This window comes from Physella acuta, unplaced genomic scaffold (genome assembly GCF_028476545.2).
Source record: "Physella acuta isolate Inbredline_101_S28 unplaced genomic scaffold, ASM2847654v3 ptg001286l, whole genome shotgun sequence".
NCBI classification, from domain to species: domain Eukaryota; kingdom Metazoa; phylum Mollusca; class Gastropoda; family Physidae; genus Physella; species Physella acuta.
In genome coordinates, this window is record NW_026732801.1 from 38,324 (window position 1) to 57,500 (window position 19,177).

At 42.2% G+C, this 19,177-nt stretch overlaps 2 protein-coding genes and 1 pseudogene across 2 annotated transcripts; 1 reads left to right on the plus strand and 2 right to left on the minus strand.

The window, feature by feature from the left end:
* Positions 1-1,102: 1,102 nt before the first annotated feature.
* LOC131958047 (uncharacterized) lies at positions 1,103-5,959 on the minus strand. Its single transcript, XM_059322938.1, has 3 exons — positions 5,801-5,959; positions 3,444-4,563; positions 1,103-2,818 (listed from the first exon to the last, which is right to left on the minus strand). Exons 2-3 carry the CDS (start codon positions 4,551-4,553, stop codon positions 1,229-1,231), a joined length of 2,700 nt encoding a protein of 899 aa, XP_059178921.1. The 5' UTR covers positions 4,554-4,563; positions 5,801-5,959; the 3' UTR covers positions 1,103-1,228.
* Positions 5,960-8,315: 2,356 nt separating this feature from the next.
* Positions 8,316-12,430, plus strand: LOC131958051 (uncharacterized; annotated as a pseudogene).
* A 282-nt stretch (positions 12,431-12,712) lies between these two features.
* On the minus strand, positions 12,713-16,753 carry LOC131958055 (uncharacterized). Its single transcript, XM_059322947.1, has 4 exons — positions 16,665-16,753; positions 15,189-15,327; positions 13,814-14,342; positions 12,713-13,153 (listed from the first exon to the last, which is right to left on the minus strand). Exons 1-4 carry the CDS (start codon positions 16,714-16,716, stop codon positions 12,839-12,841), a joined length of 1,035 nt encoding a protein of 344 aa, XP_059178930.1. The 5' UTR covers positions 16,717-16,753; the 3' UTR covers positions 12,713-12,838.
* Between the last annotated feature and the right edge of the window lie 2,424 nt (positions 16,754-19,177).

Sequence of the window (19,177 nt, forward strand, 5' to 3'; positions counted from 1 at the left end):
CGATTATCCATTGCAATTGAAAAATTGCGAAACTTGTTAGCAGTTTTCACTATTTAAGTCACAATGTTTTCATCAATTTCTGCAACACGGAGGGCAATTGTATTTGCACCCAAAGCTACATTTTCCAATTTTCTGGGCAAAGTTCCTCAGCCACTTCTAAGAAACATTTTTTTCCGTGAACAAAAAGATCTCCGCGGGCCGGATGAGTGTACCTCGCGGGCCGCATCTGGCCCGCGGGCCGTAGTTTGGAGACCCCTGGTCTAGAAGACCAGGATAGTCGCCGCAACATTTCCCCAGCCCGATTTTCAAAGCGTGCCGACACAGTCAAATTTCAGATGCTTCGCTGAAGGGAAATAACTTAAACTTTTACAAGTTTATTGATACAGTTGTTAAAGTAAAAATGAACACAATTATAAATGTATGAGATCGAAATAAATAATTATATTTTTTGTAGAATTCAGGCCAGTAGTTTAAACACACAATCATAGATATGTATTTTAGTAATGTAAACAATATAAAAATGCTTTTTTGTTCTCCTAATCGACGCCACTAAAAAAGAACGGTAGGCTACGTCTTTGAAGTTGTCTATATGCAGTGGCGTAGCGAGGTCGGGTGTCACCCGGTGCGGCACTTAATGGTGTCACCCCCCCAGAGGCATAGAGACCCTTCCCAGGGACAAACTTTCAAATTTTCGATTTGCACCCCCCCCTCAAGTTTTCGATTTGCACCCCCCCCCCTCAAACTTTCGATTTGCACCCCCCCCCCTCGAGTTTTTCTCTATATATTTTGCTATTTTTTGCCTTGGTGTCACCCCCCTAAATGGTGTCACCCGGTGCGGTCCGCACCCCCCGCCCCCCCCCACGCTACGCCCCTGTCTATATGTCTGGCGGTCTCTCGAGCTATAGTCTGTGCATTTTTCTCAAAGACGTTTGCCGACTATCATGTTTGTTTGTAACTGTAGAAGAAAGATAACTCGACCCCACCTAATTTTTTTAAATATTTTTTTTTAAAATAATTTAGCCAGGATTTTTGGGCCCCCAATCGGTGTGGGCCCCCCCGCATTGCGGGGTCTGGCGGCACTGTAGTTCCGCCCCTGTCTTCTGGGCGCTTCAGTTCAGGTGTTATTTCACAGTCATACACGTTATTTATGCATTTTAAAAACTATATTTTAAAAATAAAATAGAAATTATTAATTAGTGTTGGAAAAAAATGAAAATCGCAAAGATTATCAATAATAGTGATGGTATTTAAGCGTGCTTTGTCTATTAAAATCATTCAATTTCTTTTTCATACAATTTTTTATTTTCTTGTACTGGGTTTTTATTTGGTTCCACCTCTTCTTGATTTGTCCGGGTTTTTTCTCAGTGTAGTGCTTCGATTGTGTTGGTTTCGGAAATTCCCGTCTTGGTTTCGGAAAGTCCCGTCTACAAGACTCGTATGCCCCTTTAGGTTCAGGTTTAACCATGGCGTTGGTCCGTTGGCGCATGTCCATTTCTTCTTGAAGATCGTAGATCTGGGCAATGATGCCATCAAATTTAGTTCCGTGCTTGCTTCTTTCATTTACGAGGTCGAGAGTTGAGTCGGTCAGCTGTCTCAGTCTGTCTAGGTTTTGTCTAAAATCTGGACGGGTCTTGTCCCTACTCACGTACTTGAGGTCTGACCGTATAGCGCCCAGCTGCTCTTCAATGTGTTTCTCGAACTCCCAGTCCCCAGAGTCTAGCTCGTTGGTTGTCGCTGAGTAGGGAATCGTGTATGGAGTAGAGGCTGATGGTCTTATTTCGTCACTTCCGGCCATTACGTCAGACACAGTTGCAAGCTCAGGATATATTCTCTGGCTAGCTTGTTGTGACATTTGTAGAGTTTGAAGGTTTGCCATCCCCGATTCCAAACGATATCTTTTCAGCTTGGAAGAAATCTCCAACTCCAACACATAAATCATGTTTGAAAGATATTCTATTTTTGTACAGTTGCCAAGCTCGTTAATTGCTTGTTTATGTTCTTGAAGGTCTTTTATCAAAGCTTCCATTTTTTCAAAATAAAATTCTTTATTCCGGGGAAAATCCTCTTCCGTTTTTTTAACTTCCTCTCTGATGCGGTTCAAGTAATCTTGCGTCTGCTTTTCCAAATGTGTGGCGGCGAACTCTAAACTTAACTCATCTAAATCTTTTCCAGCGCCCACAAATTCTTCTCTCGAGTATTTTTTCAGGGGTTTAACAAATGACATGAGCGAATGGAATTGTTCTTTCTGGACCGCGTCGCTTTTTGTTTTATTATCGAATAGGACGCATCTGTACCTACACTCTTCAAATAAAGTTTGGATATCTCCTTTCTGCTGTCTACACCAGTCTGAGAAATCTACCTTCTCGTCGCCGTCTTCCATTTCATTCTGGAACCAGTCCCCATGCGTGACGACACAGACGCCGTATTTCCGGATCACATCGCGTCCTAATATCGATCTAATCATCTTGACGGCCTCGCTCTCCTGTCGCGTGAAACGTAAGCCAAACTTGAGCACAATCAGCAGCGCGGAGAACCCGTAGTCGCACAACTTGAGAGCTTCTTCTATGGCCGCGATCATCTCCTCCAGATCATCGCCCGCGTCTTTGTCCGTGTCGTCCACGCCCGGCCCGTCCACAACGTTGACGACCACGCCATCTACCGTGGTACTGCCAACAGCGATCTGCTGAGTTACCGAGGACGTGTTGGATGAACTTTTAAAAGCTGCTTTACCCAGGATCGAATTGCCTGTTGCACTTTTCCCGTTCCCTGTCCGCCCTAGCAGTAGGAGTTTGATGCTGTCTGCAGCGCCTGGATCTCTCTGTAACAGAAAAAAATTATTTAAAATCGTTAACCCGAAAACGCAACGAAAGATAAAAAAGATTTTTTTTTTAAAAAGTAAAACTAAATATGCATCTTCTTCAAGTTTTCTTTTTCTAAAAAAAATGTTTTTATTTTTTTATTTTTAATGTCAAATTGGAAAATGTGTAAATAATTTCTGGACTAAGTTGCTTAGTGGTAGAAATAGGTTAATGAATCACATCAAGTTGAATCCAGTTATTACAGATACAACTTTTTAAAAACCTACTGAATGCATGAGCTATACAGTATATAGACTTTAAATAAATTATATTGCTATTTTAGCTAATCATGTGAAATATTATTTGTACAAAGTCTATTAATATTAAACGGAAAAAAATATATAATTTAAAATTCTCTAATTTTAATATCATTTTTCATTGGAAAAAGTGTTCGAGAATATGAAACTAGTTTAGGGCAGATATTTCAAAAATACATTATTTTGAAAAAAAAGTTTTGGGCGGATAATTCATTAAGTAGATCCTACATAATGTAAGCTCTGGGTAAATAACTAAAAAATACATCATTGAAGAAATGAAAACCTATTTAAGGCAGATAACTCAGTAAACAAATCTTACATTACTTACATATGTGGGTTGTCCCACGGTGTCGTCATGGTCTTCATCCTCTGAATCTGTGTCCTCGTCCGATTGTTGTGTCAACCTCTGCTGGCGATTTCCTTCCAACTGACCATTTGGCTGTGGTGAGGAATAAACTTCATCTCTGTTAGATACTTTTGCCGCTGCTTCTTCTAGAACTTTCGATTTATCTACTCCCGAAAGACATTTAAGATCAGCATAAAAACTGACTTGTTCATTCAATTTTTGCAACTTATCGACCAGATTCTTTTTTGTCGATTTTTCAGACACGTGCCGTAAAATGGTATCGTGAAGAATATTTATCTCAGACATCAAATCCTTGTATCGACGTTTATCGTTATCACCATTTTCCACTAGGAAATTTAAATTTTTCTCTAAGTCTTCAATCTTTTCATCAAAATCACGCACCCCTTCTCTTGTCTTCTCATCCGACCCGCCTGCAACATGATGCAAACGTTTGAAATCATCCATCACATACCGCTTTTTATTCTGCGCGGACATAACTTCCACCATTTCAAAAAGCTTCCGTCTCTGTTCACACATTTCTGAACGTTCCGCCGTGCGGTTATCAAACAAGACGCATCTATTCCGGCACTGGTCGAGAACTTCCCTCATGTGCCCTGTCTGTTTCCGGCACCAGCCCTCGAACGTGTGGTACCCCTCGTTCTCTTCCTCTACCACGTGCTTCAAATCATCCCCTCGGGTGATGACGCAAACACCGAAATCCACCAAAACATTTTCACCGAACATCACCTTCGCTGCTGTCGCCACTTCCAACGGGTCTTCTTCACGCCGCTCCCCAAACTTCAACACCAGCACAAGCGCCGTGAAACCACCGTGTCCCAGCTTTAAAGCATTCTTCGCGGAGTTGATCTTATCACTAAGCGTGGTATGGATGTCGCCCTCGCACAGGTTGAACCCATCGACCACAGTCACGTGACGACCTTTGTATGAGCAAGACCTGGCTAGCGGCGACGTCTCCACGTAGTAGCCCCTGGAGTGGGTGGTGAAGTCACGTGATTCTAGAATGCTGTTTCCTACAGCGCTTTTACCGCTGCCAGACTTGCCTACAAGAAGAAGATCCACGCCCTGGTTCATTGTCGGTGAGCTGTTGTAGAGAAACCGTTAATTGTTAATTAAGGTAATTAAAGTTTAATATATGGGGATTTTTTCGACTTGACAGACAAAAAAATCACCAACACCGTCGTACTTAAGTGTTTGATGTAGGGGACATGACACACGTTAAAACAATGAGCGGAAAGATTCGCAACCAAAAATTGCGCAAAAAAAAGTGCGCAATGGCATTTGCATTTTCTAAACTCGAGCATTTATAGATGTTAACAAAGAGTGACTACATGTACGCTGTAGCATGATAAAAGATATTTCCACGAAATTTGACAAAATTAAAGTATATTAGTATAATTAATTTGTAATTGAGCATTTTTCTGTTTGCGCAGTTTGCGCTCGGAACCGTTAAAACAATAGTTTCCGAACTTGAAGTTGAAGGCGCACCACCATGGGAGGCGCAGGTTAGTCCCAGGTGAGTCAAGAAAGGTTTAGCACAAATACACACATCTTGAAAAATAAAAATGATAGTTACGTGTTGTCTTCTGATACTCAATTTAAAATGATGTTTATTGGACATTGATTATCCCAACGATAAATGTTTTTATTTTGTGCTGTTTCAAACAAATTTCCGTCCGACGTTTTTATCATAGTGAGTTCCAACCCTGGTCGGAAACTAAGTAACTTAACTGTTCGGAAGTACCGAGCCCCACCAGTTTCATAAGCGCACTCACCGAGCCCTTCTTAATAGTTCTAACCCTACCTTCACTAACAAAATCCGATCGTGAATCGTATGAGTCGGGTGTTTGCCTTGACCTCCGCCGAACCCCTGAAACTGACTCACCGAACCCCTGGGGTTTGATCGAACCCAGGTTAAGAACCATCGGTTTAGATCTATATTATAAGATGATTTTTATATTGAAGAAGCTAGAAATTATACAATATAGTGGTTACATGTATTTCCTAAGAAAAGCTTAGAAAGTTACAAGGCCTATATTTTAAAATCTTTAAATCAAGTAAACTGTTTAAGTTTACACCTGAATACAAATTTATTAGATGAAAACAACACAGGACAGTTCGGGTTTTCCCGTTTTGAATTAAACGTCAAGGCAAGATGCTAGTTTTAGAAATTACAATACCCGTGTTATTTACTGATGCTTTAACAGTACACCATTCAAGCTCGTTAATTAGACCAGAGTTTGATTGAGTTTAAACCGGTAATGGTTTACAGAATGGAATGATTCAGTTCTTTAAAATACAACACATGATGAAGGGCTTACCTTTCGTTACCTCCACTGTGAGTTGAAACCACAACCAATTCTGAGAAACCAGCTGTGTTGTGATGTACTTAGAATGATTCCATTTTCGAGGAAAATGCAAAGTAGGTGAGATCACATGATGTATCGTGTTGATGTGTCATTGGATGTTTGTTATATCAGTCACATTGTTTTGTTATCATTGTACACATTCCGACTAGTCAAATCTGTACTACACACATGTATACTACACACATGTATACTACACACATGTATACTACACACATGTATACTACACACGCCCTGAATACACACATCTGCACTACACACATCCTGAATACACACATCTGCACTACACACATCCTGAATACACACATCTGTACTACACACACCCTGAATACACACATCTGTACTACACACATCCTGAATACACACATCTGCACTACACACATACTGACTACACACATCTGTACTACACACATCCTGAATACACACATCTGCACTACACACATCCTGAATACACACATCTGCACTACACACATCTGCACTACACACATCCTGAATACACACATCTGTACTACACACATGTATACTACACACATGTATACTACACACATCCTGAATACACACATGTATACTACACACATCTTGAATACACACATCTGCACTACACACATCCTGAATACACACATCTGCACTACACACATCTGCACTACACACATCCTGAATACACACATCTGCACTTCACACATCCTGAATACACACATACTGACTACACACATACTGACTACACACATCTGCACTACACACATCCTGAATACACACATCTGCACTACACACATACTGACTACACACATCTGTACTACACACATCCTGAATACACAAATCTGCACTACACACATCCTGAATACACACAACTGCACTACACACATCCTAAATACACACATCTGCACTGCACTACACACATACTGACACACATACTGACTACATACATCTGTACTACACACATGTATACTACACACATCCTGAATACACACATGTATACTACACACATCTTGAATACACACATCTGCACTACACACATCTGCACTACACACATCCTGAATACACACATCTGCACTTCACACATCCTGAATACACACATACTGACTACACACATACTGAATACACACATCTGCACTACACACATCCTGAATACACACAACTGCACTACACACATCCTAAATACACACATCTGCACTGCACTACACACATACTGACACACATACTGACTACATACATCTGTACTACACACATCCTGAATACACACATCTGCACTACACACATCCTGAATACACAAATCCTGAATACACACATCTGCACTACACACATCCTGAATACACACATCCTGAATACACACTTCTGTACTACACACATCCTGAATACACACATCTGCACTACACACATCCTGAATACACACATACTGACTACACACATCCTGAATACACACATCTGCACTACACACATCCTGAATACACACATCTGCACTACACACATCCTGAATACACACATCTGCACTACACACATCCTGAATACACACATCTGTACTACACACATCCTGAATATACACATACTGACTACACACATACTGACTACACACATCTGCACTACACACATCCTGAATACACACATCTGCACTACACACATCCTGAATACACACATCTGCACTGCACTACACACATACTGACACACATACTGACTACACACATCCTGAATACACACATCTGCACTACACACATCCTGAATACACACATCTGCACTACACACATCCTGAATACACACATCTGTACTACACACATCCTGAATACACACATCTGCACTACACACATCTGCACTACACACATCCTGAATACACACATCTGCACTACACACATCCTGAATACACACATACTGACTACACACATCCTGAATACACACATCTGCACTACACACATCTGCACTACACACATCCTGAATACACACATCTGCACTACACACATCCTGAATACACACATACTGACTACACACATCCTGAATACACACATCTGCACTACACACATCCTGAATACACACATCTGCACTACACACATCCTGAATACACACATCTGCACTACACACATCTGCACTACACACATCCTGAATACACACATCTGCACTACACACATCCTGAATACACACATACTGACTACACACATCCTGAATACACACATCTGCACTACACACATCTGCACTACACACATCCTGAATACACACATCTGCACTACACACATCTGCACTACACACATCCTGAATACACACATCTGCACTACACACATCCTGAATACACACATACTGACTACACACATCCTGAATACACACATCTGCACTACACACATCCTGAATACACACATCTGCACTACACACATCCTGAATACACACATCTGCACTACACACATCTGCACTACACACATACTGAATACACACATCCTGCACTACACACATCTGCACTACACACATCCTGAATACACACATCTGCACTACACACATCCTGAATACACACATCTGAACTACACACATCTGCACTACACACATCCTGAATACACACATCTGCACTACACACATCCTGAATACACACATCTGCACTACACACATCCTGAATACACACATACTGACTACACACATCCTGAATACACACATCTGTACTACACACATCCTGAATACACACATCTATACTACACACATCCTGAATACACACATACTGACTACACACATCCTGAATACACACATCTGCACTACACACATCCTGAATACACACATCCTGAATACACACATCTGCACTACACACATCCTGAATACACACATACTGACTACACACATCCTGAATACACACATCTGTACTACACACATCCTGACACACATATTGAATACACACATCCTGAATACACACATCTGCACTACACACATCCTGAATACACACATCCTGAATACACACATCTGCACTACACACATCCTGAATACACACATCTGCACTACACACATACTGACACACATCTGCACTACACACATCCTGAATACACACATCTGCACTACACACATGCTGAATACACACATCCTGAATACACACATCTGTACTACACACATCCTGAATACACACATCTGCACTACACACATCCTGAATACACACATCTGTACTACACACATACTGACTACAAACATGTGCAGTTTTTTCTTCCAGACTGTTTTACTGTTTTCTCCGGGGAGGGGGGGGGCACGATATTTTCGGGGGTGGGGGGCGGTCAACATTTTTCGGGGGGGGGGGGGGAGAGGGGGCGGACACTAGTAAAAGTGTATGTTTACTATATAAATTCCATCTCGTTCGGGGGGGGGGGGGGGGGGGAGTACACTTGCCTGGCAGAAACTCTGCACATCTGCACTACACACATGTTAACTACGTATAGACTTCCAATAAATGTGTGTAGAGTTTAATCATTGATAGCAGTCACGTGATATTAATGAAAACACACTATTGAACGCAATGAAATAAACGAGGTTTGGTATATATATATACAATTTTATTTATACATATACATATATATATATATATATATATATATATATATATATATATATATATATATATATATATATATATATATATATATATATATATATATATATATATATATATATATATATATATATATATATATATATATATATATATATATATATATATATATATATATATATATATATATATATATATATATATATATATATATATATATATATATATATATATATATATATATATATATATATATATATATATGTTACGGTCAAAGCCCGAAGTCGGCCAATCCTAGGATTGGCCGGCCAATCCGCGCATTGGCCAATATCGCCTCCCATAGGTCGGTCAAAGTCCGAAACTTTGCTTGATTTCGGCCTTTGGCCGGCCAGTCCGCGGACTGGCCATGGTGGACCGGCCAAAGTCTTTATTGATTATTAATTAAAGTAAATGACAGAAACATCCAAATTTTGTATTGTACTATAGTCTCAATCTATCAATATCATCATTTGTTACAACAAGTTGAACTTTTATGGCGTTTAGAATTAAATAGCAGCTTGTTATTTTTACACTTGCAGCGATTTGTTGTGCACTTAGTTGTGCAATTGCAACGAGTGTAGCCTTGGCCCCCAGTCAATGATTGTGAAGATGCGATGGTTCGTATTTATTTTTCCTCAGTGCCAACTGACGACAATAAGAGCAGTTTTTCGTGAAGAATTGAAAAATCACTTCTAGCATACAGTTGTTTTAGAACACCATGTTCCGTTCCTAATTTGTAGAAACCGCCCTCGACGCTCATGACAACTGCAATCACGCTTCGGGGATCACCGCGACCTCTGTCAACATCTGGAACACGGATGCCTACATTGTCACCCACTTCACCATCTTTAAATTTTGTATTTGATGTTTTAAGCATCTTAGCACCTTGATTTTGCAAGCCAGTATGAGCTGCTGACCTGTGTTCCATGATGTCTTGTTTGTTGTGACACAATCTGCAGGTAATGTTCCCTCCGTACCCTTCGTCTGCTTCATTGGGTATTCCACAAATAGCATGCACATCGTTGCCACAGGATCCACAAGAATGAGCTGCACTACAATGTTTTTCACAAACTATACAGAATCTATTGGCCACATTATTGTCACGCAACTGGTCTGGACGTTCCGCCACGGCAGCAGATGTGTTAGCTGAGGATGTCGTTGCATTTATGGCAACCTCCATTTCTTGTTCAATGTTCTCAAGATCTTCCTCAGTAACTATTTTATTGAGAGCCTCTCTTGGTAGATTTGAAGTGCTAAGTCCCACTTTTGCTTTGCATCCAAACAAGGCTTCGTATGGTGATTGTTGGATTCCTTGATGAAAAGAACGATTTTTCATAAATTAAATGAATTTGAGACTCTCAGCCCAATGAGCTGATTCATTTGTTTGCATCCATGTCATCATCATGTTTTAAACATCTAGGAACGCGGAAAAGTCTTTTGAACGTTCCGTCTTGTTGCACGTGGTGGGTGACGCCGACTGTCTTTGATTTTGTTCTTTGATGATTGTCTCACCTCGTCATCATGGAGGAGGCTGTCACATACAGTTGTAGCCCATATATGGAAACTAACATGAATTTACATTTTTTACTTTGACAGCCATCTGCTATGTCTGTCTCTTGGTCTGACGGCCCTTTTGATCCATGTCGCCTTGCATATAGAATGCTATACAAACAAGAGCTAAACAATACGTTACTCACAATGAAACCGCACCCAGAATAATTAAAACGCGATCACAACTTAGTCTAGATACAACATTGGCCAGGACATCCCGGCCAATGCGCGCATTGGCCGGCCAATGTACAAAATACGGTGTCAAGTTTAAGTACTTCGGACTTTGACCAGTACGTCCCGGCCAGTGCGCGCATTGGCCGGCCAATGTACGAAATACGATCTTAGTTGTAAGTTCTTCGGGCTTTGGCCAAGAGAGCCGGCCAATGCGCGCATTGGCCGGCCAATCCGGGGTTTGGCCGCACTTCGGGCTTTGACCGTAACACATATATATATATATATATATATATATATATATATATATATATATATATATATATATATATATATATATATATATATATATATACACTAATATAAACCTATAGACCTACGTATACACTTATTAGAATATATTTGTACATACATGCACATAATTGAACACACTAACATACACTACGTATATACATACACAAACATATACACATAATTTTACTAACTTGAACATTTTTACGAGTAGCAGCAACGGTGTTGTTGCTTTAAACAAACAAGTAATTAAAAAAGTCTAGTGACAATTTTAGCGCAATTTCCTTATGTTATCTAAAAATAGCTCTGTCGTAGCGTAAATCAAGAGCAGGGTTAGTAAAACCATTGGTTAGTTATTAAAACGTTTTTTATTAAAAAAAATTTCAGTATTTTACATGTTTTATTTACAATAGAGTAACATGACTAAAAACCATTGCGCCCCTAGCTACCAAACGTGATGTCGCAGCCATTGAACGTGATGGCGCAGCTATTGAACGTGATGACGCGTGTGGTGTAGTTGGATAAAATGCCTACTAATTCGGTCCAAATTTTAATTAATTAAAAAAAAAATTTGTGACCGAACGAAAGGATATTTTTGAAAACTTTCTTCGGCAATATTGTTCTAAATTATGGCAGGAATCGATTGGTACATGTTTCAAGTCGCTAAGTGGTCTGGTTGCCTAGATATGGGCAAAAAAAAACTGCATTTTTTCGAGGTTTTTTGGCTTTTCCGGGAAATCCATGAAAGAAACCCGGAATTTTTTTGGCCTATGTTCATCCTGGTAACTTGCTTAACATATTTGCTTTTGGAACTAGTCCTCGATATTGCTTCGTTGAGGAGGAGATACGACTTAAAGCTGCGGACACACATCCATCCATCCATTCATCCATTCCCAGAAAAGACGAGTTAATAAACGCAATTCTCCAGAATGGAAATTGCGCTAAAAACCATGACACGCAATAAGCCCATTTTATGTCATATGTTTATCAGGCCTTTTTAATGTCAGTACTTTTGACAAATAGTGTTCCCAGAATAGGCACACGATATAACATATTATAGCTATGTCTGTGTTAATGACTGAATCGATGGAGGATAAGGCTAAAACTGGCTGACGAGAGCTTTCAAACAGTGGCGTCACAAGGCCGGGTGTCGCTCGGTACGGTAAGTGGGGGTTTAACCGCCACCCTCTCCAAGATTTAGTTTTTTTTCTTCGGTTTGGTCTTACCCCTCATTCCTAGGTAATTATGTTGTCGGGATACAATAATGTCAAGCCGGTAAATTTTACGAATTGGTGTCACCTGGTGTGGCCCGCACCCCTGTCCCCGATTTGTGACTCCGCAGCTGTAAAACATCTTCTGGGTACCGGTTCTTCTCATCAAGGTTGATGTTCCGGGTCTACACACGATGATGTTGGTATCTTGATGTGATTTTACCAGTCTGTTTACTAAATCCGTTTATCCCACCCTACCGCACTGACATTTACCCTACTGGCACTTGACCCTGTGACATTTAACCCCATAACATTCGACCCCTGGGTTTGTAACCCTGACCCGGTCCATCCGCTGTGGGGGTGCCGGCCGAAAAATCCGCCCCATTTCATCTTGCCCAGTATCCACACGGGGGCGCCACTGCTGCCCGGGCAGGTGGGCGTGTCGTAGGTGTAGACGCAGTTCTCGAACTCACGCGACCTGTCCACCACCTGCCGGTCTCGCCACGTGCCGACGCTGACCTGTTTGTCGCAGCCGTGCGGGTGGGAGACCTGTGGGTGAGTACAAGGTCACGTGCATCAATGAATACTTTACGTTTATTGGGGGTGGGGCAGAGGCGTAGCGACGGGGGGAGGGGTACATATGTCCTCGGGCGCCGACCCTAGGGGCGCCAAAATAAGCTCATTTTAGCTGCTATTTTGAATTATAAATATAAAAAATATATGGGGGGGGTGCCAAATTGAAAGTTTGTCCCCCGGGCGCCGGGAGGGGTCGCTACGCCTCTGGGGTGGGGTAATTTAAATTTCCCACTTCAGGGAAAGTAAAGGCAGCTGACCACACTATACCTTCATATGCCGAGGTCACAGAAACAGGTGAACTCTACTTCCCTTAGCCCATAAGCCGACACGTTCGAAAAAGGAACTAGTTTAACCCCAGCATCAAAGTTTAGTGGTACCATCTTTATTTGGCTTTGCTACCTCTCTGTTTAGCCACCATCCACCTCTATATGTCTAAAGAATCTTCTGTAATGCTGCAACCCCCATCCCCCTCTCATCTTTATAGACATTTGCCCTTGACATTTAAACATCACAAGGTATTTAACTGCACAATGACTTTTAGTAAAAATTTAAATCTACTTTTTTTCCCAAGTTGAGCACAATATGATTCGCTTAAACGCACAATAAAGAAGAAAGAAAGAAAAAATAACTCACAACCACAGCTAGACGCGCTTGATCATCGTCGGAATATTTTTGGTTTATTTTCGTCTCCAGCCACCGCCACCTCCCCCAGGTGTCCTTCAGGTGCTCCACCAGCTCCATATCGTGCGTCACACACCGCATGTCGCACCAGTCTCCCTGCAGGGCACCGAACCGCACGTTGTCTCCATACACGCTCTTTATCTTATCCTTCTCGTCCTCCGCGTCGTAAAATAGTTCCGCGACGGAGTTCCTGGCCTCGTCGTCATCGAAGACGACATGCGTAGCCGTCCTGACCTTGACCTTTGCCCATTCTTCCAGTGGATCTGACGACGCTTTACATTCGGGACAAGGACAGGGTTTACCGGATCTGACGTCATTTCTGTAGACGTACTGGACGAACCCGGTGCCGTACCTCTGTAAGTCTTTACCGGCATGGCGGTGAAAGGCGTACCCTTCAGGTCTGCCTGGGCTGGTGTACGTGGACCGGATTCTAACGGTCAGTTCAGCTTGAGCCAGAATGTATTTCACGATGTCCTCGTCTCTGGGAAAATAAAAAAAAATACAGATCGGAAGAATTTGTCCTCAAACTTTTGTTTCATTCCGTTGTGTTCAGGAGTTATAGGACTTTAAATTAAGCCCGAATAAGCAATCTCGTTTTCCGTAACATTTGAAAATGCTTTCCCTTTAAATACTTTAATCATTCGGTTATGACACAATAACGGTTGCTAGCAGAGTTTCTTTCAGGCATCTCCTCACCAGTGTTTCTTCCAGACTTTTTTCTCCAGGGCTGTACTTGAAATTTTGAAATTTTCGGGGGGGGGGGGGGGGCGGGGGCCCGGACACTGTCAAAAGTATATATTTTCTATATAAATTCCATTTCATTCGGTGGGGGGGGGGGGGGGCGGTAGACTTTCTTCGTGGGGGGTTGCCCCCCCCCCTTCCGAAGAGATGCCTGGAAGAAACTCTGCTCCTCACGTCCACCGCCCTACCGGACGAAAGAGAAAAATAAAATATTTTATGTAAAAATATATACTTTAACCAGTGTCCGCCCCCAACCCCTGGAAAATTTCAAGTGCGACCCACAATCTCCCCGCCCCCCCCCCCCTCAAACTGAGTGAAAAATGTCTGAAAGAAACACTAGCTGCCAGTATTGGAATCAAATCTAAAATATCAGAATTATCCACCTGGAAATCGTAGTTACTGTAAGAGGGTACCAGTGTCAGTGTCAGTGTCTATGACACGGTCACTGTCAGTGTCTGTGTCTGTCAGTGTCAGTGTCTATGTCAGTGTCTATGTCAGTGTCTATGTCACTGTCTATGTAACTGTCTATGTCATTGTCCGTGTCTATGTCAGTGTCTATGTCAGTGTGAGTGTCAGTGTGACTTACTGGTATTCTTGTGGGAGATCAGAGACTGAGAATTTTTTGACCGAAATAAATTTCTTGTGGCCCGGGTTCTTGTCACAAAATACAAACGCCCGGTGAAGGTCAGCCTCGCCACTGATGGTCACTTCCGTCTCATGGTAGCCTGCACGGGGGAGGAGACAAAACATTCAGACCTGGTGTAACGTGTCTGTACATACAAGAGGATATCGAGGAGGGGTGGGAGTTACTAAAGTCGGTGAACACCCCCTCCCCCGGGGATACGTGACAGGTACGGGATAGAAAGAAACGGGTGGAGGAGTTGAACGAACTGCCTAGTGCACCACTATGTATCCAACTATCCACTATGTATCCAACTATCCACTATGTATCCAACTATCCACTATGTATCCAACTATCCACTATGTATCCAACTATCCACTATGTATCCAACTATCCACTATGTATCCAACTATCCACTATGTATCCAACTATCCACTATGTATCCAACTATCCACTATGTATCCAACTATCCACTATGTATCCAACTATCCACTATGTATCCAACTATCCACTATGTATCCAACTATCCACTATGTATCCAACTATCCACTATGTATCCAACTATCCACTATGTATCCAACTATCCACTATGCATCCAACTATCCACTATGTATCCAACTATCCACTGTGTATCCAACTATCCACTATGTATCCAACTATCCACTATGTATCCAACCACTTAATAATAAGGTGATTGATTTTAGCTGAAGGACAAGATTTTATTCTAACATAACACAGGGTGTGGATATGGATCCGTAGCACTAGTGTAATCAGGAACGGTGTGTCCTAACGGTAGAGCGCTAGACTGCTAACCTGAATATCTCGAGTTCGAATCCAGGTTAAAGTAAAACCTGCTAAGCATTGTGTTGACCACATTTTCCCTTCATATGCCGAGTTCACAGAAACAGGTGAACTTCACTAGCCCCAGAATGGCAGGTTCGAAAAGGGAACTTTACTAGCGTACTCTCCTTTTCAGACCAGCAAAATCAAGGACTTTACTATACACTCTAGTAATGTAATGTTCCCTCTTCGAACCTTACAGTCCATAGGAAATAAAAGTTAACTGTTTCTAGGATATACCCAGTCGCCTTTACTTTACTTAACGTGAATCCGAGGTGGGTGTACTCAGGGATGTTCTACCCTGTTTCGAACTTGAAACTTTCGGGTAAGCAGTCTATCGTTCAAACACAAGGCCACGCCGTCCCATATTATACGCGTTATGTAAGGGATCAACCTCTTTGTCATCTGTTTAAAAATAAGTATTGTACTGCAATCACGTGACATTGTTTATATTTATTTCAGCAGGTTACGATCCACTACATGAAAGTAGGCCAAACGCTGTTTACAAACGGTATCTAAGACTTTGTAGACTTTGTGACCTAATCAATAAAGATGCACTCAATCAATATGTAAATGAAGTAAAGAAATTAGTTTCTACACCTTGGTCTCCCCTCGCCATCACTGCCATCTGCCTCAGTTTGGTCTCGTCCATATCTTAGCAACAAAGGACCACGCAAGCACATAGGATCACGTCAGTATACAGGATCACGTCAGTACATAAGTTCACGTCAGCACTTAGGATCACGTCAGTACACAAGATCACGACAGTACACAGGATCACGGTAGCACACAGGACGTCCAACTACTCACACAGTCACGTGTGCATTACGTAAGAGTGAGCACTCATGTGTATATACTCACTGCATGACCCGACGCGTGCAGTAATTAGGTCAACACATGTGTGTGGTGTCGCGCTGGTTTTAATTCAGTTCCTGAAAGGCAAAAAATAGCGCTAGAATAAACATCAACAGAGCTGCGAAACATTGGCCAGTTACACAACGGCGTCGCTAGGTTTTGTGTAACCCGCTGAGTAACAACCTTAAACAACTACATATATATATATATATATATATATATATATATATATATATTTATTTATTTATTTATTTATTTATTTATTTATTTATTTATTTATTTATTTATTCATATTTATATATAATATTATATATAGGAATAGATAGATAGATAATTTACATCTCATTTATTCACTTTGGTGTCACGTCTTTCTCCCTCGATCCACCCTCCCCCAACACACTGCAACTTATTACATACCACATATTGCAAGTCCGTATCTATAATAATAGTTTCGCTGTCTGTCTGACAAGAACGCTCTGTCTGACAAGAACGCTCTGTCTGACAAGAACGCTCTAGAGAAAACACAAGGAAATTAAAAACATGCACAGTATTTCGAAAAACGAAGTATGACGTCGACACATTTAGCATAGAGTTGAAAATAATCTCAAGGCGGAAAGTGCACACAGTAATATAATGACGTCATTGATTATCGCGTAAACATTGAATAAAAAGGAAATGTTGTCTAATCTAAATGGTTTGCGTAAAGAGTTTCTTGCATACAATTCTTCGGGTAGGGGCGAAGCCCCACCCCCCGCTTAAGAACGTCTGACCCCCCCCCCCCTCCCCAACTCAAAAGAAATTTCCTCATCGATACTCTATAATAAAATTACCGCCTAATTAATGTGTCTAATCTAAAAAGTGGTTTTCTTGCAATGGGACGGTAGACATGTTTTTTTTTTGGGGGGAGGGGGGGGGGGTGGAGGGGTGGGGGGGTGTGTTTGGGGGGGTGGTGTGTGGGGTGGGGGGGTGGGGGGGTGGTGTGTGGGGGGGGGGTGGGTTGGTTTCAGTGTTTCTTTCAGACTTTTTCCTCCCCGGAGAGGGGTGGGGGTACTTGAATTTTCGGGGGCGGGGGTAGAATTTTCTGGGAGGGGGCGGACACTGGAAAAAGTATATAATTATATTTCGTTGAATGGGACGGTAGACATGTTTTTTTTGGGGGTGGGGGGTGGTGGAGGGGTGGGGGGGTGGTGTGGGGGGGGGGGGGTGGGGGGTGGGGGGTGGTGTGTGGGGGGGGTGGTGTGTGGGGGGTGGTGTGTGGGGGGGTGGGTTGGTTTCAGTGTTTCTTTCAGACTTTTTCCTCCCCGGAGAGGGGTGGGGGTACTTGAATTTTCGGGGGCGGGGGTAGAATTTTCTGGGAGGGGGCGGACACTGGAAAAAGTATATAATTATATTTCGTTGAATGGGACGGTAGACATGTTTTTTTTTTGGGGGGGGGGGGGGTGGGGGCGGTGTGTGGAGGGGGTGGTGTGTGGGGGTGAGGGGTGGGGGTGGTGTGTGGTGGGGGGTGGGGGGTGGGGGGTGGGGGTGGGGTGGGGGGTGGTGTGTGGGGGGGGGTGGGTTGGTTTGAGTTTAGAGAAAAGAGACAGCACTATCAGCCTAGCGCCCGTTGTACCCTTCCTCAACGGGCCATTTTTCTCGTAGAGAATATTAGTTATGACGTCACATTATACTGGTCTGTTTAATCCATGTTATGCATGAATTATGAACTTACGCAAAGCTGACGCAATAAGTTGACACTATGATGACATCTCTACCTAGAAGTTGTGATAGAATTAGCTACAAACTGTGACATTTAGTTAGAATTTGTGACTGACACTTCTGGCCAGCAAGTGACATTTCTAGCTAGCTTGTTTTGCTGCCGTTAGGTAATATAATACCCTTAGCTACCATGTAGAGACATCTCTAGCTTTTATAAGAAGACACCTATACCTACCATATGTCACATGTGAATATATATCGTCTGTTTCACCTATGTTACATACTGATGACGTATTGGCGTCTGTGTCACTGCATAAGCTGTGAAAATCCTTCCTATCTATGGTACACACTACACACCCCCAGCACACGTCAAAACATCACCAACACCCCCCCCCCCCCCACACACGCCTACCCATGCTACCTGGGGTTAACTGGGCTGTTCAATCGGCCCGGGTAAAAAGATATTACCACACCCTTCAGGCGGCCCACAGCCCACCATAATTCTTGACAGTGCCCCTATGGCCCAGTCCACCACCGACCCAGGTAGCTGTGGAATAACA

What these genes read in the sequence shown, in the direction of transcription:
- LOC131958047 (XM_059322938.1), bottom strand. Translation starts at nt 4,553, where the DNA reads ATGAACCAGGGCGTGGATCTTCTTCTTGTAGGCAAGTCTGGCAGCGGT. An exon ending in CCGTGGGACAACCCACATAT is followed by an intron (nt 2,819 to 3,443) that starts GTAAGTAATGTA and finishes TTTCTGTTACAG; the next exon opens with AGAGATCCAGGCGCTGCAGA.
- LOC131958055 (XM_059322947.1), bottom strand. Translation starts at nt 16,716, where the DNA reads ATGGACGAGACCAAACTGAGGCAGATGGCAGTGATGGCGAGGGGAGAC. An exon ending in GATCTCCCACAAGAATACCA is followed by an intron (nt 14,343 to 15,188) that starts GTAAGTCACACT and finishes TTATTTTCCCAG; the next exon opens with AGACGAGGACATCGTGAAAT. An exon ending in AAGCGCGTCTAGCTGTGGTT is followed by an intron (nt 13,154 to 13,813) that starts GTGAGTTATTTT and finishes ACTCACCCACAG; the next exon opens with GTCTCCCACCCGCACGGCTG.